At 46.6% G+C, this 23,129-nt stretch overlaps 1 protein-coding gene across 2 annotated transcripts; it reads right to left on the reverse strand.

Moving 5' to 3' along the window:
* Positions 1-2,666: 2,666 nt before the first annotated feature.
* On the reverse strand, positions 2,667-21,641 carry LOC111554817 (bcl-2-like protein 2). 2 transcript variants are annotated; one of them, XM_023230494.1, is made up of 7 exons: positions 7,017-8,647; positions 6,538-6,652; positions 5,767-5,834; positions 5,344-5,450; positions 4,782-4,869; positions 4,545-4,696; positions 2,667-3,581 (listed from the first exon to the last, which is right to left on the reverse strand). In XM_023230494.1, exons 1-7 carry the CDS (start codon positions 7,365-7,367, stop codon positions 3,542-3,544), a joined length of 921 nt encoding a protein of 306 aa, XP_023086262.1. In that variant the 5' UTR covers positions 7,368-8,647; the 3' UTR covers positions 2,667-3,541. The 2 variants fall into 2 exon arrangements, with proteins under 2 accessions (XP_023086262.1, XP_023086263.1); XM_023230495.2 differs by lacking the exons at positions 2,667-3,581; positions 4,545-4,696; positions 4,782-4,869; ... (2 more) ...; positions 6,538-6,652; positions 7,017-8,647 and adding exons at positions 16,648-19,584; positions 20,204-20,643; positions 21,125-21,212; positions 21,510-21,641.
* Between the last annotated feature and the right edge of the window lie 1,488 nt (positions 21,642-23,129).

Consider the following 23,129-nt stretch of genomic DNA (forward strand, 5'->3'; position numbering starts at 1 on the left):
AGGAAAGGCTTCGTGTCTGTTGTACCTGGCTTACACTTGGAAGGATATGCATGATTTTGATAGAAGAGTTGGAATGAGCATAGGAGGCTAGAGGGAACAGCATGAGGGATACATGAAAATAAATAGAATGCATAGTACATCAGATGTAGGGCAGGATGTGGAAGGGAAATGTAATCAGGATCAGATTGAAAAAGGTTGTAGTTCCGGACGGGCGCGGTGGCTCACGCCTCTAATCCCAGCACTTTGGGAGCCCAAGGCCGGTGGATCACGAGGTCAGGAGATCAAGACCATTCTGGCTAACACGGTGAAACCCCGTCTCTACTAAAAATACAAAAAAAATTAGCCAGGCGTGGTGGGGGGGCCCTGTAGTCCCAGATACTCCGGAGGCTGAGGCAGGAGAATCGTTCAGGAGGCGAAAGTTGCAGTGAGCCGAGATCGTGCCACTGCACACCAGCCTGGGTGACACAGCGAGACTCCGTCTGAAAAAAAAGGTTGTAGTTCCATGTTTGCGTTTGTACTTTGTACTTATCAGTGGCATCATAGAGGACTTTTTTGGCAATAAGAAGTTTGGAGGCTGAGCATGGTGGCTTATGCCTATAAATCTAGCACTTTGGGAGGCCAAGAGGTCAAGACCAACTTGGCCAACATAACAAGACCCCATCTTTTAAAATAATTTTTTTAGGAATTTTTATTTTTCAAAAAAAAGTTTGAAGCCAATACATTTGCCAGGACCCCTGCAGTGATGATGGGGAGGTACTCAAGCAGTGAATGTAGGAATAGAGAAAACAGACAAGATACAGTAGAATTGACTGAACATGGAAAACTAAACCAGAGAAGGGTCAAAACATGATTCACCCTCCAAGACCCAACAATGTATAGGGATCTTTTAGAGCCAGCCATTTAGTGCCCCCTGGTGGACAGATGAGGCCATCACAGCATTAACAGCAACAAGTCACTTAGGTTGTTTCATTCTTCCAGTAAAAAGTTTATATTGAACACTATCCAGACCCTCATTAATCAGCCTCTGCAGAAGCCACAGAGATCACCAGGCACTATTTTAGGTGAATCTAGTTAGGAGAAAAGATAGACCTCAAATGCCTAATCCATAGCAGAAGGTAGAATAAATGACAAAATGCTAAAATATGTGGTGGGTAACACTGACATGAGATTTCAGAAAATACTGCAATTTGAGAGGTGGGTTAAGGCTTCAGATATAACAGAGTTTTGTGTTTGTTTTGTTTTGAGATGGAGTCTCGCTGTCACCCAGGCTGGAAGTGCAGTGGCTCAATCTCAGTTCATCTCAATCTCCACCTCCTAGGTTTAAGCGATTCTCCTGCCTCAGTTTCCAGAGTAGCTGGGACTACAGGTGCAAGCCACCACGCCTGGCTAAGTTTTGTATTTTTAGTAGAGACGGGATTTCACCATGTTGGCCAGGCTGGTCTCGAACTGACCTCAAGTGATCTGTCCACCTCCGCCTCCCAAAGTGCTGAGATTGCAGGCATGAGCCACCATGTCCAGCCACAGAGCCATTTCTTTAACATATGATTTTTGAAGAGCATCCAGGTCAGAGGCAATTGTGAACAAAACATCCTGAGAAGTAAATGAAAAAATAGTAAGTTTGAAATACTAAGGAATTCTATAGGCAACAAAGTCTGAAGGCTCGAGCTGGCTAATGATGTAGTGTTCCAGTTTTAAGACTAATCTGACAATGGAATAAAAAATGGAGAAATTAGGATGCTCAAGACAAATTTTAGATATAAAAACAGTGAAAGCCAGCTGTGAAGTCCTAATAAACTGATCCTAGCCAGGCACTGCAGCTCACAACTATAGGAAGGCCAAGCCAGGAGGACTGCTTGAGCTCAGGAGTTCAGGACAGCCTGGGCAACATAGCAAAACTGTCTCTACAAAAAATTAGCCAACTGCGGTGGCACGCACCTACAGTCCCAGCTATGTAGGAGACTGAGGTGGGAGGATCACTTGAACCCAGGAGGGTGAAGCTGCCGTGAGCCACTGCGCTCCAGCCTGGGTAACAAAGCAAAGACCATCTCAAAAAAATAAAACGGTCCAATCAATATAAGTTAACTAGACACATTAGTTACTGTATTGTTGGAAAAAACAAGCTTTCCCATTGTCTGTTGGCTAAGTGTCTTTTGTCTTTTGCATTTCTTGGGCCCACCTTGAGGTAGAAGAGAAAAGGTAGCTGGGCCCAGTGGCTCACACCTGTAATGCCAACACTTTGGGAGGCTAAGATGGGAGGATTGCTTGAGAAAAGCCTGGTCAACATAGTGAGACCCCAAAGAAAGGTTAACCAGACCTCAATCCAAAGCTCTCGGGTTGCTGGCATGGATAGTTCATTTGCATGTAAGTTGTATCAGGAGCACACAAAAGCACCATTAGGTCAGTAATTTGGTTATTCTTTTACTTTCCCAGGCTTATTTCTCTCTCAAATGCCAATCAGGGTTACATGTTATCCAGAAAACCTATCATTCTCAACTAAACACATAATGTTCCTGCTAGTTGTAATTTAACTCCTACTCCTTAATTCACAAGTGGCAACCTCCCTTCCACAACACCAGTACTTCTACCGCAAAGCAGAATTAATAGCCATCTGTGATCTAAGACAGAATAGGAAGATAAATAATCCTTACACCCAAAAGGCCAAACAATTTTTATTTTCAAAAACAACTTTATTCATGACACATATTAAAAAAAAATTCCCACCCCTGGAAATGAGCTAAAAAAATAAACAAAATCCACCTCCCACCTCCCTGTTCCCACTTCCTCCCATTCCCTCCAAATAAAAGGGAAAAAAGGCAAAGGAAAAAAAACAAAAAAAAAACAAAACAAAACAACTGAAAAACAAAAACACCCCTAAACCCCCCAAAACAAGGTAGTGCATTTCCCCAGGGGGAAGGGGAATTTACACTGGAGCCGCTGGGAGCGGATCGGAGATCTTCCGGCTACAGAAACCTGCAAAGAAAGACACTCAAAACAGAAAAAGAAACACAAAAGGAAACAAAATAGATCACCAGGCAATCTGGAGGGGCAGGGAGCCGGAGAAGAGGGCTGGGGTGGGTGGTAGACCTGGCTGGACAGGAGCAGGCAGGAGGGGACTGTGAAAGGCGAGAAGACGGAGGGAAGGTAACAAGCAGAACAGTTTGGTGTCCTTCCAGAGCCCTGGGTAAAAAAAAAACCTCCTACCACCCACGCCCACCTACCCTTGAGCAGCCCCCAAGGGGGTGAAGTGGGGCAGGGAAACATGGGGAGCAGCTTGCGCAGTTGAGACGTGTCCATGGCGAATCCCCAGAGTGAATAAGCAGCCCCCTGCCCCACTCCCTGGGCCTTCCCCTACTCCCCAAAGCAGGTCCCTCCTCAGCAGTTAGTTATGGGATTCTCCCCCCTTCCACAGTATATCTTTTTTTTAAAAAATATTTTTTTTCCATCAAGGTCATCTTCTGTTTTTCTTTTTTTTTTTTTTAATTCTTTTTTTTTTCCTTCTTTCCTCTTTTTTTCCTCTCTCTCCTCCTAATACACACTTTTTTTAGTAAGGGGAATACCATGATGTCGCTCTAGCCCGGCCCCTGGAAGAAAGAAGGAGAGTTAGGTGTTAACGTGATCACTAGGATAGTTCAGTACAAGCCCCTCCCCGTGGGCCCTTGCCCCAGTTACTGTGAAGGGAAGTGGGGAAAAGAAGTTTTCAAGTGTCCTAAAACTGACCCCATGATCCCAGAAATAGTCACACACCTTGAGAACTGGGGCAGGGGGAGGGGGGCTTAACAGAAAACTTTGCCAAACAGTGGCAAAAAAGAAGCGCATCTGAGTGAGAAACAAGGGCAAGAAAAATGACCCTCTTTTTATCCAGTTTTCAGTCCTCCACAGCTCTTATACCCTAGGCCATCACAAATAGATTCTCCCTAACTCCTGGGAATAGGCAGGTAGAGTTTATGAAAAACCAAGGTTTATATGCCTAACCTGTCTATTTAAAATGTAAAGAGACAGAAGTGAAGCAAGGCCAAAACCTGGACACCACACTAGGCCCAGTGAGAAGTTAACCTTGCAAGACTGGCTCAAATAAAGAGTAAATATCTCAAAATCCTCCCACAAGGCTGTTGGGGAGGATCAACTAGCTAGCCTCTGGTATTCTTCCAAGGGAGGTTGTCTTCAACCCCTCCCTCCGAAAAAAGAAAAAAGTAACAAATATCCAAGCAGTGCTTTCACTGCCTGGAGGCCCTGTTCCTCCTGGCTTTGTGTAAACACCTTCAAACGCCACCAACTCCCAAGAAAAAAAAGGCTGGGGGTGGAAGCCTCTTTGAACCAAGGGAGGGATGCAGCCCTTATCACCAATTCCTACTGCAGAAAAGATGATGAAGTTGGCCTTCTGGCCTGGCCTGCAACTACCTTCCTCACCCTGCACAGGCAGGAGACAAAGTTCCTGAAGACCACAGGGAGGGGTGGGGGAGGGAGGTTCCTTAGACCAGGAGAGAAGGAAGCATACAGGGCTCATGGGAGGCGGGGGGGAGGAGGAGCAGCCCATCTATCCTGACCTGTAGACGCGACCCCGGGGCCTGCTGTTAAAACCACTGTAGAATCGAGAGCGGGAACTGTTGTAGTTGGTGGTCCGGGCGCGGTAGCGGGCTCGTGGAAAACCCCGGTCTGTTGTGCTGATGCCTGGTCTGTTGGTTCGTTTTGGGATCACCTGAGTCAGAGACGAACAAATGATAGCCTTAAAGTCAACCCGGAGAGTTTACACAGAACCAGAACAGCAATAGACATAGGCTTACCTTGATTTGCCTTCCTCTAAATAGGGACTCATCTAAGGCCAAGGACGTCCTCACTGACTCTTTGTCTGAGAACTCTATATACGCAAACCTGAAAAGAATTGTCACTGTATCTCTCTGAGGTTACAAATACCTCACAGGTCAAATTCAACTTGCAGGCATGCTTCTTTTTGGGCTACAATGTGGTTACATTTTTTATTTGTCAAAATTCTTCTAAATGGAAAATTTCATTCAAAATCATTTAAATTTTAAAATTTCCAGCTACTCTTTGAAACTTGTAAAAATAAGACACACAGGGCCTGAATTTCCATATGGCCATAACAGGCCAAGTAGAAGCTGCCCCTCCCCTTCTAGTTTGTGATCCCACCCACACCTAGCCTTCATTTTTGTTATCTGGCCTCTAAAGACATTTAGGTGCAACTCCTGATATATATCAAAATTGATGCCATGATCTTAAATGACACAGATCACCTGTGTTAACAGCAAATAACTTACTGCTCACTATAAAACATAATTTATCTATTTTTGCACTGTAAAGTATCTCAACTTACTCCCCTTTACTTACCCTTTGGGATGGCCACTAAATTTGTCACAGAGTATGGTAACACGGTTGACTGATCCACAGCCATGAAAGTGAGCTTCCAGCTCTTCTGCTGTTGCACCATAGTCCACCTGATGAGAAGAGAAAAATTTCACAGGCACCAGGCAAATTCCTGTCTCAACAGGAACCCTCCCTAGCATTTGGTCTGGGCCATCTATACACCAAAGCACATGAAATCTGGTAATTTGAGGAACTAATCCTTTTGCTTCCAAACCCAGAGCCTTTGCTGATTACTGATCATTCCATTACCTTTAACCTCCTTCCCACACTCCCTCCACACACACACCCAAAACCACACCGATCCCGGAGATGTTCCTTTCAGGACTATTAAATAACTCCCCAAAAGAAGAACTTGCCCCCAACCCCAATTAGAGCCCCAGCACATACATTGCCAACATAGATGGAACGGGCATCAGCCTCCATCTTCTCCTCAATGGACATGATCACTGGGCCAGCTATCAGGAAAAAATAATATTTTTAAAAAACCACACACTTGTTTTTGACCAACATATTGCACTTCCACCACCAGCACCATCCCATTAGCTCAACGAAGGCAAAGATTTTGGTCTGTTCTGTTCTCTGCTGTACCCATAACCTAGAATAGTGCCGAGTCCATAGCAGGTACTCACTAAACATTCGATAAATTGAAAGAATAAACTAATACACACTTACAACAGTATAGGAATCCCTCCTGCCTCCAAATCAAATCCCTAATGAATGGCTTTGGCTGAAATGCTTTTAAGAGTGAGCAAAATTAAGTGGGCTGAGACTCCACATTTCTAGATTAAAGGGGAAACCCCTTGCAGCTTGCTTTCTCTTACAATCCTAACTAAAGCGTCTCCAATTGGAGGAAAAACTATTATATTTGAAGGTCAAATGCGAGCTTGCAACCTCTACAAAGGATAGACGTAGACTAAGAACAAAGAGCAACACAATTATAACAGGGACAAAGGGAAGCACAAGGCTACCACCACCAAAATATAGGTTCTGCCTCACAAAGGTCAGGCGAACACACAACGGATTATGACCGCGGCACAGTCATAATAGCTCAGACAAGCAGCTCCAGGGTGCCGAGTATCCTACCTCACATTCCCCATCTTCCCCACAACCCTCCCAGCCCGAGAACCCTGGCTCCGCGTGCTATCGCCAGTTACTCACCATTGCCTGGAGGTGGACTCATATTCATCTGCTTCTCTACCTCGTTCTGTAGCTCCTTTAGCTTTTCAGCTTCTTCCTCCATCTCCCTGACTCGAGCTTTGATAGCTTCCAGCTCCTAATATAAGTGGGAAGGGTATGGAGGAGAGCTTAAGAGGAACCAACGCAGGGACTGTGCCCTGCTCTCGGCCGGAGCGCGGCCTCAGCCACGCTCGGCCATTTCCCTCGCCCCATGCGAGGGTCGTGATAAAAGAAAAGCAAGCTACCCTCTCTAGAACAACACTAGGCACCCGTGACGCCCCAATCAAGCCAGTCGGGCCCCTTGTAGTGATCGCTGACCCATCCCCGGCCCGACCCGGCCCCAGCCACGTTATTCCCCGCCCAACCCCACCCCCCGCCTGCCTCCCGCTCGCCCGAGCTCCGGGCCTCCAGTGACCCGGCCGGCCAGTCGCCGGCCTGCTGGCTCGCCCTCCTTCCCTCACCGGGTCCTCAATGGCGCCGTCCCCCGGGTCACCCTCGACCAGTCCCGGCTCCTCCTCCTCCTCTTGGCTGCCGGGGGCTCCCGAACCAGGCCCAGGGCCCGGAGCTCCCGGGGGGGCGCGGGGCCGGGGCGGCTCCTCTTCGGGCTCGGGCTCCGGCTCGGGCTCCAGCAGCAGCTCCTCAGGCTCCAGTTCCTCAGACTCCAGGCCGTTCCCGTAGTCCCCTGCGCCCCCCGGGGCCCCCTCCCCGGCCTCCCCACCGGCCCCGGGCACAAGATGGCGCCGCCGCCCCGGCCCGGAGCCCCGACCGCCCGCAGCCCCCGCTGCTGCTGCCGCCGCCGCCGCCGCCGCCATCGCCGCTCAGACTGGGGCCCGCCGCCCGGCGATTGGAGAGCTGCGCCGGCCACGCCGAGGACTCATTAGTCAAACTGCCTGCCCGTCATCACGAGCTAGTACTCCATTGGGGAATATTACTTGGCAATCAAATGAGACCCCACCTCTAGGGCGGGGTACTGTGCCAAATTCTCAAATCCCGGGAGGGGAAATCTGCCTGTCAATCAACACGCGTCCCACCTCCTATCGAGTCCTTGGGTAATAATACCGCCACGCTGTGACGATATTCCTGGTTCTCCCTGGCCTACTGGCGGGCCCGCGAAGTATAGGACGCTCCGTGATTGGCCCTAGCTAGGCGACTGGAAAGGACCAATCTTCCGATCGCCTCACCGCAGTGGCCCAGTCTCAGATGCCGATTGGTTCGCGAGATTCGAAGGAGTGACACTGGTTTCGTGACAGGTGAACCTTGCCCTCGAACGGACTGCCGGGCTTCAAACTTGGGAAACCCGAAGTCACATGACTAGCCAGCCCTTAGGGGGCCGCCATCTTGATACTACTGCTTGCCAGCTAGTGAGCTGTTGGCCGGGTGAGACCCAAAACAGAGCAGCAGTTTCAGGAAACTTGTATCCTGACCAGGAAGCACCAGTAGACGGGATGTTGCTGAAAATGGAGGTTGTAAATGAATCATTCCAGGAGGGAGCTTACTTTCTCCATCCAGGTTATTGGCACCATCATCCACTAGCTCTCCCACACCAGAAAGCAGGGAGGATTCCTCAGTCCAGAGCTACTAGTCACGAGTCCTGTCTTTCCCGCCCTCTTGCGTAGACCTTCTGCTCCCTAGTTCCAATTTCTTCTCTTCCCTGGACAGCTTCCAATGTCACCCTTCCAATCTGCACTGCTAACAGACTGGCCCCCCTTTGCTGGAGGTAAAGCCTCAAAACCGTAAATCACAGCCTTCGACACCCCAACATGTGGTTACTTTGTGGATGTTGTTTCCTTCCACCCTTCTCGTTCCATTGGTTGTACCTGCACCCTGTCTGTGCCTCTAACATGTAGTCCCCCTTCAACCAAACCACTGCAAACCCCAGCTCCCCTCATTTCCCAGGACAAGTGGGCCTCTCTCCACAGCGTGCTTAATTGTTCTGTGCTGTTTCTTAACTAGGTTGTGAGCGCCTTCAAATGAGGGGCCGGATACTGTTTATATTCGCATCTCCACGGCCTGGCAATATGCCTACCACATAAGGTCCTGTTAGATGTTTGTTGATTGAGCATGCATTGATTGGGGATCTGGGTGCCACCCTTCATTTCAGCCCTCAAGCTCCCAAGATCCCAGAGGAGTTTCTCCTAGCAGGCTCCCACTACACGGCTGCACCCGAAATATCAATGAGACCTAGCCCTGGAGGGCAGGATTGCCATATTTTTGTAGCAATCTAACACATTTATTAAAAAGGAAGGAATGGCAGTGTAAGTTTGCAAGAGAAATTTTTGTGGGCACACTAACCTACAGTTGGAAAGATACATATAAGCCCAACCAAAAAGTTAAACAAACACGGTTGGCGGAGGGATTTGGACAAGAGAACATCTTCATTAGCAAACCAAAAAATCAAAAGTGACTCATTATACCCCACTATTCCCCTCACCCCCACTTTTTCTCACAATTCCTTACCTCGAGATCTGGGGAACTTGGAGCAGAGTCACAGTCGCTTAAAATTTCACTGCAAATTACTTCATCAGCCATCTCAGCTTCAGTGATCTGGGATAACTAAAGTTGAGCACCGAAGACAAGCTCTAAATGATTGAATACCCTGGAAGAAAGGTCTTTTATACTAATCTTAACCTAATCAAGATTTGTTTATCTTATTGGTACCCAATTTAATCAAGCCAATGAAAGGAAATGTGATTTTTAAAAATGGCTTTGAATCCTATTTTTGTTGAGCGCTTGATTTTGTAATAAGCACCACTCCTTATTATCTCACTGGACTCTCACAACAACCCCATGAGGAAAATATTTCCAAAACCATAACCTTCTTTAGGGAAAAAGAAAAAGGCTTAATGAAATGAAGAAATTGCCTAAGTCATTGGACTAATTAGAAGTGTGCAGTGCTGGCTGGGCACGGTGGCTCACGCCTGTTATCCCAGCTCTTTGGGAGGCTGAGGCGGGAGGATCACCTGAGCCCAGGAGTTTCAGACCAGCCTCGCCAAAATGGCAAAACCACATCTCTACTAAAAATACAAAAATTAGCTGGGCATGGTGGTACATGCCTGTAAACCCAGCTGCTCGGGAGGCTGAGGCAGGAGAATTGCCTGGGCAACAGCAAGGTTCTGTCTCAAAGGAAAAAATATAAACAATATATATATTATACATAATATATATTATGTAATATATATAATAGTGTGCAGGGAATTCAAAGCCAGCTTTCAAAGCTCAGATCAAAACTACTGTAAGGCCTGCTTTAATACATAAAAATTATGTGTGAAAAATGGAAAGACTAAATCCAACAATAGACAAAAGTTTAAGCAAAATATAATTATATCCAAGAAAAATTATTAGGCACCTATTAAAAGGGTTACCTAGTGTGACAAACATGTGAAAATAATTTTGTTAAGCCAAAGAAGAATGTAAAATTGTACATAAAATATAATTACAACTATGATTTTTTTAAAAAAAAACTTAGGCATGGGAGAAAAAAAGGAGCAAGAACCAATACAATCTTTCTATTCTTTGGCAATATGTACCAAACGCTTTTAAAATGGTGAGATTCTTAAGATCAGGCGGAGTGGCTCACAACTGTAATCCCAACACTTTGGGAGCCAGATTGCTTGAGTCCAAAAGTTCAAGACCAGCCTGGGCAACATGGCAAAACCCATACTCCACTAAAAATGCAAAAATTAGCTGGGCATAGTGGCATGCACCTGTAGTCCCTGCCCAGCTACTTGGGAGGCTGAGGCCACAGTGAACCATAATGGTGCTACATGCACTCCAGACTGGGCAACAGAGTAAGACCCTGTCTCCAAAAAAAAAAAAAAAAAAAAGGCCAGGCAGGTGGCTCATGCCTGTAATCCCAGCACTTTGGGAGGCCGAGGTGGGCGGATCACCTAAGGTCAGGAGTTTGAGACCAGCCTAGCCAAAATGGTGAAACCCTGTCTCTACTAAAAGTATAAAACTTAGCTGGGTGTAGTGGTGAGCGCCTGTAATCCCAGCTAGTCAGGAGGCTGAGGCAGGAGAAACGCTTGAACCTGGGAGGTGGAGGGTACAGTGAGCCAAGATCATGACACTATATTCCAGACTGGGTGACAGAGCAAGACTCTGTCTCAAAAAAAAAAAAAAAAAAAAAAAAGTTGAGATTCTTAACCCAGTAATCCTATTATCTCTTCTAAAAATGTAATCCAATTTGTGAATAATTTTTTTTTTTTTTTTGAGACGGAGTCTCGCTCCCTTGCCCAGGCTGGAGTACAGTGGCGCTGTGTCCGCTCACTGCAAGCTCCGCCTCCCAGGTTCACCCCATTCTCCTGCCTCAGCCTCCTGAGTAGCTGGGACTGCAGGCGCCCGCGACCACGCCCGACTAATTTTTTTTTTTTTTTTTTTTGTATTTTCAGTAGAGACGAGGTTTCACGGTGTTAGCCAGGATGGTCTTGATCTCCTGACCTCATGATCCACTTGCCTCGGCCTCCCAAAGTGCTGGGATTACAGGCGTGACCCACCGCGCCCGGCCTGTTTGTTTTTGTTTTGTTTTTTGAGACAGCCACTCCACAGCCCAAGCTGGAGTGCAGTGGCATAATCTCAGTCCACTGCAACCTCCGCCTCTAGGGCTCAAGCAATTCTTGTGCCTCAGCCTCCTGAGTAGCTGGAACTACAGGCGCACCACCACTACGCCCAGCTAATTTTTTTGTATTTTAGTAGAGATGGGGTTTTACTATGTTGCCCACAGTGGTCTCAAACTCCTGAGCTCAGGCGATCAGCCCACCTCAGCCTCCCAAAGTGCTGGGATTACAGGCGTGAGCCACAATACCCAGCCAGAATAAATATTTTTTATCAGCGTGAAAAAATACAGATAAATGACCAAGTGGGCATTAAAATTATTGTACACAAGTAGATGTATATGGTCATTATGCCTTTGAAACGTTTTAACATCAAAGAAAAATGCTTGCAATATAATGATAAGCAGAATTGCGTATACAAAATCGTATGATCATAAAAGTAGACCAGAAAATACTAGAAAGAAGTATACCAAAATAGTTCTCTCTGGGTGACAGCATTATGATTCATTTTCTTTATAATTTTCTATGTTCTACAAATTTTCCACAATCATTATTTATTTACTTGTTTATTTTGCTGCTGTTATTTTTTGAGACAGGGTCTCTGTCGCCCAGCCTGGAATACAGTGGCATGATCACAGCTGACCACACCCTCAACCTCCTGGCTCAAGCGATCCTCCCTCCTCAGCCTCTGAAGTGGCTGGGACTACAGGCATGCACCACCATGCCCAGCTAATTTTTTCTATTTTTGTAGAGACAAGATCTCACTATGTTGCTTAGGCTGGTCTCAAACTCCTGGGGCTCAAGCCATATGCCCAACTCAGCCTCCCAAAGTGTTGGGATTATAGGCATGAGATACCATGTCCAGCCCATTACATATTTATTTTTAAAAAATCACTCCAACTTTCAAATTTCTTCTAATAGGCATGATTACCTTATGAAAGAAACAAACACATTTGGCTGAGTGTGGTGGCACACACCTGTAGTCCTAGCTAATTCAGAGGCTGAGACAGGAGGATCACTTGAACCCAGGGGTTCCAGGCTGCAGTGAGCTATGATCATGCCACAGTACTCCAGCCTCAGCAACAGAGTAGGACCCTGTCTCAAAAAAAGAAAAAAGCAAACATATTTAAAAGACTATTTGAGGGACAGGTGCGATGATTCATGCCTGTAATCCCAGCACTTTGGGAGGCCGAGGCAGGTGGATCACCTGAGGTCAGGAGTTCAAGACCAGCCTGGCCAACATGGTGAAACCCTGTCTCTACTAAAAATACAAAAATTAGCTGGGCATGGTGGCGTGTGCCTGTAATCCCAGCTACTCAGCAGGCTGAGAGGCACGAGAATCACTTGAACCTGTGAGACGGAGGTTGCATTGAGCCGAGATCGCGCCACTTAACTCTAGCCTGGGCGATCTCAAAAAAAAAAAAGAAGAAGAAGGGAATGGCTCCGTGGAGTTGAGAAAAGGAGAATTAAGTAGTAAAAATGGGCGAGGGCATTCATAGTTCTTCCCAGAAAAGTTTTCTCACCAAACAACATAAATATTTGACGTCTTGGTAGTTTAATCCCTATTTTTATCTCCTTTCTTGAAATTCTTACAGACAATAATAATGCTCTATGATCTGGAACTACCTTGAAATTTTTACAGACTGCAATAATGATCTATGATCTAGAGCTACACTTTAATATGATAGCCACTAGCCACATATGGCTACTGACCATTTGCAACACGAGTAGTCCAATTTGAGATGTGCTGAAAGTGTTGAATACACACTGAATTTTGAAGACTTAGTATGAAAAAGAGAATGTGACATAATTCATTAATAATTGTTTAATATTAATTCCATGTTGAAATGATAATATTTTTATATACTGAGCTAAATAAAATATTATTGAAATTGGTTTAATAATTTCTTTTTGCATTTTAAATGAGGTTACTAGAAAATGTAACACTACATGTGGCTTGCATTATATTTCTATTGGACAGTGCTGATGTAGAAACTTGGAGCCTTTCTCCTTTACTGACCTCTATCTTGAAGCAGACCTCAATAATCTTCTAATGTGGTCTGTCCTGCTTACCTTAGCTCCCTAAGTTTGCCTTTGCATAGAAGTGGGGTAGCCACTTAAATGTGAAGGACCCTCTGTTGGGCTGCTTAATTTCCATTCTGCTCCGTTAACTTTTTAAAAATTTTGTACCTAAAGAACTTGTTTTAATATACTGTACTGGAAATATCTGGAAATATATGTTCATGGTCAAAGAATCAGAAAATACTGACAGCAAAAATAACAAAATAAAAGCACTCATAAAGCCCACTATCCAGAGACAATCACTAATGATATTTTGGCATATATGCTTCCTGAAACTTTCAATATGCAAATATATATCAAGGCACAAAGATATATTTTAGCAAAATGGGATCATACTGTATATATTATTTTCTAATCTATTTTCTTTTTTTTTACCCAATCAAAAAAAAAAAAAGGACAAACATCTTCCCACATCAATAAATATATTTTTCCAATTTTGTCATAGTTTTACCCAAAAGTCACCTCAGAAATGAGGTCTTCTCTGACCACTCAATTTAAAATTGAACTCTTATATGTGTATATATATATACACACACATTCCCCTCAATGAATTACTTTTCTTTATAGTATTCATCACCTTCTCACATATTATATAATTTTAAATTTTTTGTTTCTCTTACTAGAACATAAGCAACATGAGAACAGAGATTTGCATCTGTCTGTTCACTCTACCTCAGAGCCTGTAACTGTGCTTAGCACACAGATGATGCTTGAATATTTTCTGCATAAATGACTGACTGAATAAACTACACAGCATTTCATTATGGTGTGTTTTCTGGTTGAGTTTCAAAATAGTTGATTTATTTCTGTATTTCTCCTATATCTGCATTTAAGGCAGCATTTTATTTATTTATTTATTTATTTATTTATTTTTGAGACGGCGTCTAGCTCTGTCGCCAGGCTGGAGTGCAGTGGCGCCATCTTGGCTCCCTGCAACCTCCACCTCCAGGGTTCAATCGATGCTCCTGCCTCAGCCTCCCAAGTAGCTGGGACTACAGGCACTGCGCCACCACACCCAACTAATTTTTTTATTTTTAGTAGAGACCGAGTTTCACCGTATTAGCCAGGATGGTCACGATCTCCTGACCTCGTGATCCGCCCGTCTCGGCCTCCCAAAGTGCTGGGATTACAGGCGTGAGCCACCGCGCCCAGCCTTAAGGCAGCTTTTAAAGTCTTCAAAGGATCTGCTATTAAGTAACAACACAGAGGCCCGGGCGCCCTGGCTCACGCCTGTAATCCCAGCACTTTGGGAGGCCGAGGTGGGCGGATCACGAGGTCAGGAGATCGTGACCATCCTGGCTAACACGGTGAAACCAGGTCTCTACTAAAAATAAAAAAATTAGCTGGGCGTGGTGACGGGCGCCTGTAGTCCCAGCTACTCAGGAGGCTGAGGCAGGAGAATGGGGTGAACCCGGGAGGCGGAGCTTGCAGTGAGCCGAGATCGGGCCACTGCACTCTAGACTGGGCGACAGAGCAAGACTCCGTCTCAAGAAAAAAAAAAAAAAAACCAGTATCTACAATCTATTCATTTACTAGAAATTGTAACTAAGTGTTGCACAACTTTATTGAAGATGTCATTTGTCCTAACACACTTAGGACCTTCTAATAGATTCAGAAGGTCCTAGGTGTGTTCTATTAGGCTCATCACAAATTAGCCCAGATATGCTGCTCTGTGATGATTTGGCTTAATATAGGACTAAATTTTGGACTATCTAAAGCGATAGATGGATTGTATTTCCTTCATACAGTTCTCCACCAGTGTTATTTCTCGCTTAGGACCTTCTGAATCTCCATTTGGTGTTTTTCGAAGAAACAGTGGTCAAAACTCCACATCATATTTGCTTTTAGATGTCACAGAAGGTGGTGTCCACTATATCACTGTCTTCTCAGAAAAGCCACAAAGTTTTTTTGCCCCTCTTAACTAATACGCTTTTATAAATCCTAAGAGGAATGTGAATTTCATCTTGTATTTTAATTTGCTTTAGCCACCAAGAAGCTCACAGCTGAATTCACAGCCTAGCTTTAGTATTTGGAAATGCTACTTATAGAATGTTTTTCTGTGCATTAATTTTCCTTTTGCTGCCATCTTATTTCAGTTTTCCCTTTACCCCTACTTATTTTTTTTACTTAACCTTGAAATTCAACCCTGACTTAAAACATTTATGTTTTCCTATTATTTTGTGTATTATAGTAAGATGTTGCAAATACGTTTTGGAACTAGGCAAATGTAAATCAATCATTAAATCAATCACACAGCAGTGGAGCTAAATGCAGCAGCTATCATACTTGATGATATTAACTATTAAGAACATCTAATTTCCTTTCCCATAGTGCCATATTCACTAAGCCACTCTCTGATTTTAATATGGCTTTCCATGTCGACTTTTGTATAGAGAATAGAAAGAGAATGCTGGATTCCTCTAAACAATTATATTTCTCACAATTTAACACATAAACCCAAGTACCAATCTATTGCACTGGATTACAGAAAGGTTAGAAATTCCCACCTGAAATTTAAAATTAGGATCACTGTTTCAGTTAGACATGATTTTGATGTGGTCCAAGACTAGAGGTAGAGAAGGATGGGCTGAATATTTCTAGAAATTCCATCCAGTTTATCAATTTGCATTAAAATGGCTGAAACCAAGTGTCTCACAGGACCAGGAAAGGAAGCAGGGACTCAATTTTTGCCAGACCCTCCCCCCACCCCCCTTATTTTTTGTTGTTGTTGTTGTTTGTTTTTTGAGATAGAATCTCCCTCTGTCACCCCGGCTGAAGTACAGTGGCTCAATCTCGGCTCACTGCAAACTCCACCTTCTAGGTTCAAGCAATCCTCATGCCTCAGCCTCCTGAGTAGCTGGGATTACAGGCACGCACCACCATGCCTGGCTAATTTTTGTATTTTTAATAGAGACAGGGTTTCCCCATATTGGCCAGGCTGGTCTCGAACTCCTGACCTCAAGTGATCTGCCCGCCTCGGCCTCCCAAAGTGCTGGGATTACAGGCATGAGCCACCGCACCTGGCCCAGACCTATTTTTAAGTCTGAGGTAGGCAGCAAGGCACCATGGAGAAATGTTTATTATTATCACACTCTTCTGATTAGAGCCTGAACCACAACTGGGGACTTGATTACTAGCATACAAAGATTTTTGGTAGGTTTTCTTTGTTTTTCATTTGGTTATTGTTAGTGGCAGTCCCAGAGTACCGTATACACACACCCTCCCGAGGCTCAGGTTGGAACAGATGGAATTCTTGGCTTTGACCATTTGGCTGGTGTAGGAGTCGGGTGAGGAGGATGGGGAAAAGACTCTGTTTTTTTTTTTTTAATGATCCCAACACTTTCTCTCAAATCCCTGTTATTCTAATTCTTGCCTTTTACAAGGTCATGAAGAGATGACTGGATCAAGGAAATGTCCTGACCCCAGGCTATACAGTGTAGAAGTCACAAACCCTGTTCAGTCCTTCTCATTAAACTTCTGGGCTTTATTTATTTTTTTAATACGACCATTACATATTACACAAAAATAAAAGTCAAATGAACTTGGTATTTATAAATTATTAAATAAAAATACAGGAATATAGATTTATATTTATAGAGCTTTCTTTTCTTCTAAACTAACCAAATCTGTTCTGCTGTTTTATGATTTTAAAAAAGTAAAATAGTGTATGTGTGCCCTAGAATAAGTGGGGAGTGGGATTAATAATCGCAGGACCAAGTTGCCCTACTTCCGCTCCTTCCTTGGCCTAAGCAAAGTCTCTATTTGTCCCTTTGGGCTCTGGAGAGCAAGAAACCCCTCTCCTCCTACTTAATCTTTGAAAAATGGCAATTACATTTATTTCCCTTATTTTTTAAAAAATGAAATGGATTTAAAAATTGGGAGCCATACTCAGCCTTCTTGGCCAAGAGCTAATCCCAAGGAACTATATGGCTCTAGAAGAGAGTCCCTAGTTTTCCCTGACAGAAGAGTCTCTGGGGTTTCCCTTCAAGCTAAGAAGGGCAGGACAGGTCAAAATTGCCCACTGTGGTCCCATCTAAGCTCTGTTTCTGGGAATCCAGACCAAGCCCTTTACCCTTTCAGAAAACAGCCTCTCTTTCCACCCAGGTGTCAAGGCTTCAGAGCAGGGCATTTCGGTAACCTGGCCATGGTCCCTGCAGCCCCTCTTGGCTAAAGGTCCCGGGGAATGCTAACAGGGATATGCGTCCTGTGGTAGAGGGTAGGGTGAAGAGTGTGCTCCAAACCTGGGGAAGGAAGCACAGGTTCCAATTTGGAGCCGATGGTCTAGTCAGTGGTTTTCCAACATTTTTTCAGCAGCAAACCCCTTAATGCAAATAAAATCTTACCCTGAACCCCGATATGTAAGACAGCTACAAGGGGAGCTGTTCAGTTTGAGGGCAAATTGCCCAGCCTGCTCAACTCCCCACCCCCTTCATCTCCCCAAGGATTCCTGAGGCAACCCCTAGGAAACTTCAGGGCTCCGCCAAGCAGTTTGAAAACCACTGGCCTAGTTTGTCCTGAGCAAGTCAGAGACCCCCCACCCCAACTGCTTGCCACAAGCTGACTCTGAGTTTCTGGTGTCAGCATACTCACAACAAGACCAAGTGGCACATGCAGCCTACCACCTCCCCTAGAAATACCATTAAAAAGTGCAGCCCTCTCTCAAAAGCAGAAGTCTGGACTAAACACCTGAGGCCAATTTGGTCCCACATTCTAGCGAGCACAACTACGTTGCCACATTCTAGGACCAAGTGAAAATCTCCAAGAAGAGTCAACCATGGTCTAGCTAAGCTGATCAGTGCTCAGGACCACAGGTAGGGTTCTAGAGCACTGCATCAGAAAGTTAGCATTGGAGAGCAGCAATCTTAGCACCTTGGAAAGTGCAGCAGTGAGGTCTGGCTCAGGGCATGCAACTGGAGAGAATAATTTCTTCCTCAAAACAAAAAGCCATAATCTGAAGCTGTTCTAGAGGACTGCGAGTTCCAAAGTTAACATCCTCAGACTCTGAGGTACAGACAAGTAACACCCATGCAAACAGTGTGACTTCAAATAAATCATAAATGCTTCTAGGTCATGGTAGGTACTCTAGAACCCATATGCCTGGCCCCTGATAAAGCCGAACCAAAGCCCACAACACAGCATAGGCCAGTCCTGGAGTGCCCATCACCCTCACAGCCATGGGATTCAGAGCTGAAATGGTCCTCTCAAGGCATCAACAGTCTCACTGAGACACAGTGTGGGACCCAGACTGTACTCAAGATCAGCACTTATGTCCACAACCTCGAAAGGAAAATTAGTTAGGGCCCCAATTTAGAGTTTCAGTTTGGGTACAGAGGTCCCAGAGATTGGAAACACTTTAGGCACCATTGTGCCTGAGTGGGAGAGGAGGGTGGCAGACAGGTCCAGCTACCTAAGCCTCCACCCATCCAGGCTCAACAGCCCTGCTCTTCTATCAGAGCCCGGGAGGCAGCAGCAAGTGCATGATGCACAAGGAAGGGGGATGATGAAGGAACAAGGCCAGCTGCAGAACTGCTCTTCTCTCCAAAGCCTTGCCAATTACTTTCTGGAGAGAAGCAGCAGAGCCCTCGGTCTGGATACAATGTTTCTCTCTAAGCCTTGAGGCATCAGGACAAGGGCAGGGGAAAGGAGGGGTTGGGAGGAGGGACAGAGAACTGCCCCTAGTTCTTGCCATTGCAAGAGGGAATGTTTTCTCCTTGAGGAATCCCACCACCACCAGATTTGCCAGGCAGCCCAGCATGCACACCAGCATGCGTGCACATGCACACGCGTGTCCAAGCAACCCACTGTTACAGCCACCTCTCCCTATCACCTGAGAACCCCCAAGCTTCCATTCCAAAGGGATGTGCCTTCTGTGTTCCCCAAATCCCACTCATCTAATAGAATACAACTGCTTATGCAAGTCCACCTTCCTCAGGGCTGCGAACCAAGTTCCAGGTCGTTTCATGTGCCCACACCTATAGGTGTGATCCCTCCCACCTCCCCCAGCCCTGGATCGACTCCATCTCCTGCGTTCCTAAACTTGCCAAAACATTCCCCTCACCTATGTGTTCTGCTCACTCTTCCAGTCGCCTACCTGGCCTACTCAGCTGCCTCACACACTACCCTTCCCCTGCCCATCCTGTTCCATGCCCACCCATCCACCAACTCTATTTCTTCCAAGGGCATTTCTCTGTTCTGTTCCTGCTCTCCTGGCCCCCAGCCACACCTAGCCCCACCTGGCCCTGGACTTTCACTTGCTAGCAAAAAAGGCCCCTACAGTTACCAGGGCCCCCAGTGCCACGGCCCCCGTCAGCACTGTCCTCACTGATGCCCAGTTCCCCTCCCGCAGACGCCGCGCCTCCTCCAGGGCCCCGTCCCCGTATAGAGCTGTGAACTCCGCCTGTGGGAGAGAAGGGAAGTAGGAGAGAAAGAAGGAGAAAGGGATATCAGGAGAGGAAAGAGTGGACAGAAGAGGAGAGGAAGAGTTCCAGTTCCATCCACTGCCAACACTACCCCATACCCAGCTCCTCTCTGGTCAAAGCTCTTCTGGCTGCAAGCCCCTCTGATCCCCTCAGGTGCACCCCCACCCTGAGAGACTGGTTCATTTGCCGCCCACTCTGCCTCCAGTGAATTCCATCCTTTCCTTGGCGAAAAATTCTGCTCAGAACTAGCATCCTTTGCCAAGGCTTGCCTGACCACCACCCATCCCTGGTCCTCCCCACCTCCCACACCATGACTCAGGTGCAAAAAGTCCCTGACAACATTCCCCTGCAGGCACTCCTTGGGTGTGGATTCTGTCCTCTGCTTGGGACCATGAGCCCATCCAGTGTTGACTGCATGGCAGCCCTGGAGTGCAGAGTCCAGGTATCTCTCAATCTGATTCCACCCAGACGGGGAGACTCAGCCCTGCACCTCATTCCCAACATAGCTGCCTCAGTCTCCAATCAGAGCCCCCATCTTCCCCCTGGAGACCAGCTTTGCAGAGGGATGTGCAGAGCAGCAATTGAGAAGCTTCTTACCCAGCCCCCACTGCTGTGGATCCAGTCAGCCAGCCGCGTCTCCAGGTAGGCCACCATCCACTCCTGCACTTGTCCCACCAGTGGTTCCATCTCCTTGTTGACACTCTCAGCACACAGTGCAGCCCCAAAGACAAAGAAGGCTACAAGGCGGCCCCAGTTGGGGCCCCCTTGGAAAAGTTCATCAGAGACCTGGGTGAAGCGTTGCTGCGCTGAGCCTGGGGTTACATGCAGCTGAGCCGCCAGATCAGAGAAGGTGCGCCGGAAGCGGGTCTCGAACTCATCTCCAGCTGCCCGCATGGCTTGGTGCAGCGGGTCAGCTGCTGGGCCCTCCCCGGGGCCAGCTCCACAGACATAACCCTTCTGCCTCAGCTTATAACCTACAAAGTCTGCCACCAGAGCCCGTGTGTCTGGGGCCGAGGCTGGGGTCGCCATCCGGGCAGCTATAAGAGGCAAGGATGAAAGACTGGCATGAATATATGGAGAGAGAATCAGAAGGGGCATTTCTGGTTTGACCAACCCAGTGAGATGAGGAGGAGAGAGGAAATGCTCAGAGCTCACTGGACAGGGAGAGGCAAGAACAAGGGAATTAAGTCATGATATGAGACCAGGCTGTGAGGGGCTGGCCATTACATTCCTAATATGCCAAATTAAATTTAAAACAAGTAAATTTTCTGTTTAGAGATACTTTAGATTCTTTTCATAATAAGACAACGTCAGCTCTGTGACACCCCTACAACCCTCCCACCCCCGGGCCTCCTTAGTCCACACCTTCTTGGCTAGAGGAAGGGGCTTAGGACCTCCCCAAATGCAAGATATAAAGATGTTGGCAGAGGCACAAGATGAGGGGGAGCAGATGGGCTGAACAGAAAGGTGGGAGACGCAATGGTTTACTCCACACAGAGAAAGGAAGGAGACACTCACCCAGCCGGGATGGCAGCTCTTAAGACACAGCACTGGTGGCAAGGAGCCCCCAGCTGGGGCCTTTCATCCTCCCGGCCAGCGTGGAGCTCTGGAAAGGGGAGGGGGAGATCAGAACCAGGAGGGGAAGGACAGGGTTCAGGTTCTGGCCTGGGAACGGCTGGGGTTGCAGCTCTGGGCCTGGGCCCCTGCCCCCAACGTTCTACCAGCTGTGTGGCCGAATCCATGTTTAATGACTGTCCTCCCGGGAAACCCAGGGCCAAGGGCTTCCTGCCGACACCATCTGTATTCGCGGTTCCCCCTAGTGCAGCCCAAAGGCCCAACTCCTCCCTTACCCCCACCTCAGCCAGTCTCCAACCCCGCCCGCCTGCCAGGTTAGGGATCTCACGGGTCAGGCCGCTGCCGGGATCCGGGCCGTTTCCTGGTGCAGGAGCTGGGAGGGAGGGAGAGAGGGAGGAAGGGAGGGAAGGAAGGAGGGAGGAGAAAGGGGGGGCAGAGGGAGGGCCCGGCGCCGGGTGATGATGGGGCCCAAAGATGCGTCCAGAGAGGGGGGCGGGGCTGGGACGCAGGCCTGCGAAGGGCCACTACTCAGGAAGAGGGAGGACTGCTGAGAGAGCACGGTGGGCTGGGCTGGGCTCCTGAGCCTCGAGGCTGCCCAGAGAAATATGCCGGACTTCAGGACATCTTGGGGCAAATTTAGCATTTCCAGGAGGTTTCCGATGTTCCATGCACTTGTTGAACTTTTCCAGCCCTGATTGTGTGCCTGGAAAACAGGAGCAGTTCCCATTAAGCTGGGAACCGTCTACCAGGTGCCTTACCCTTTTGGGACTAGGGGACACTACACAGACACCAAACCTTTCCCACCTTTTCTCCAGGACCTTTAACCCAGTGTTCTCTTTGTGGGCTGGGCTTCAGCCAGGCATCAAGGAGGCAGGACTTGGATCACAAGCAGTTTCTGCCGGTACTTTTCTTTAATTCATCTTCTTTTGTGATCAGATTTATTTTAGTGGTTTTTTCTTTCTTTCTTTTCTTTTTTTTACCCAACACAGGAACTGATTCTCATTGTGAAAAAAATCAAACAATAAAGAGGTATGGAGTAATAAAATACAGGTTCTCAAACACACACACACATACACACCCAATTCCACTTCCCTCCCTGCAGGTTGCCAGTGTTAAGCTTGATGTTTATCCTTCCAGATTACATATATATGGGGCTATTATTTATACATGGCAGTATATTTATACAGGGCAGGTCACAGGTGTGAAGCAGTCTGACCACAGCTGATCCACATGAGGGCACTCATAGCCAGCCCCCGGGCTCTTGGATCTGGCACTTTCTTCAGCTCCATTTAAAAAGCAACCCAACCAAAGGCCAGAAAGAGGCGGCCCAGTTCTCCTCTTCTGCTAGTTCCCTTTGCTTCTACCTTCAAACCAAGCCTCTGTATTACCATCTGCCCTTATGGTCACTGGAGAAGTAAGGTCTTTTCTGCAGCAATAATAGTAACAACTAGCTGGGTTTGGGTGGCTCACACCTGTAATCCCAACACTTTGGGAGGCCAAGGCGGGTGGATCACTTGAGGCCAGGAGTTTGAGACCAGCCTGACCAACATGGCAAAACCCCATCTCTACTAAAAATACAAAAATTAGCCAGCCTGTAATCCCAGCTGCTCAGGAGGCTGAGGCATGAGAATCGCTTGAAACCAGGAGGCTGAGATCATGCCACTGCACTCCAGACTGGGCGAAAGAATAAGACTCTATCTCAAAAAAAAAAAAAAAAAAAAAAAGTAAAAACATATTTTGAGGAGTTATTAGATGCTGTGCTTTTTTTACATGTATATTTTATCCTGTCACCAATCCATATGCTGTTTTATCCTCATTCTATGAATGAGGAAATTGAGGTTTGGAGAGGTTAAGTGATTTGCACAAAGACATATACTGATATGCAAGAAGCTAGGACTCCCATCTCATGCTGTAACTTTGACACTATTGCTTCAAGATCACTTCTTGC

Source organism: Piliocolobus tephrosceles, chromosome 6 (assembly GCF_002776525.5).
Source record: "Piliocolobus tephrosceles isolate RC106 chromosome 6, ASM277652v3, whole genome shotgun sequence".
NCBI lineage: Eukaryota > Metazoa > Chordata > Mammalia > Primates > Cercopithecidae > Piliocolobus > Piliocolobus tephrosceles.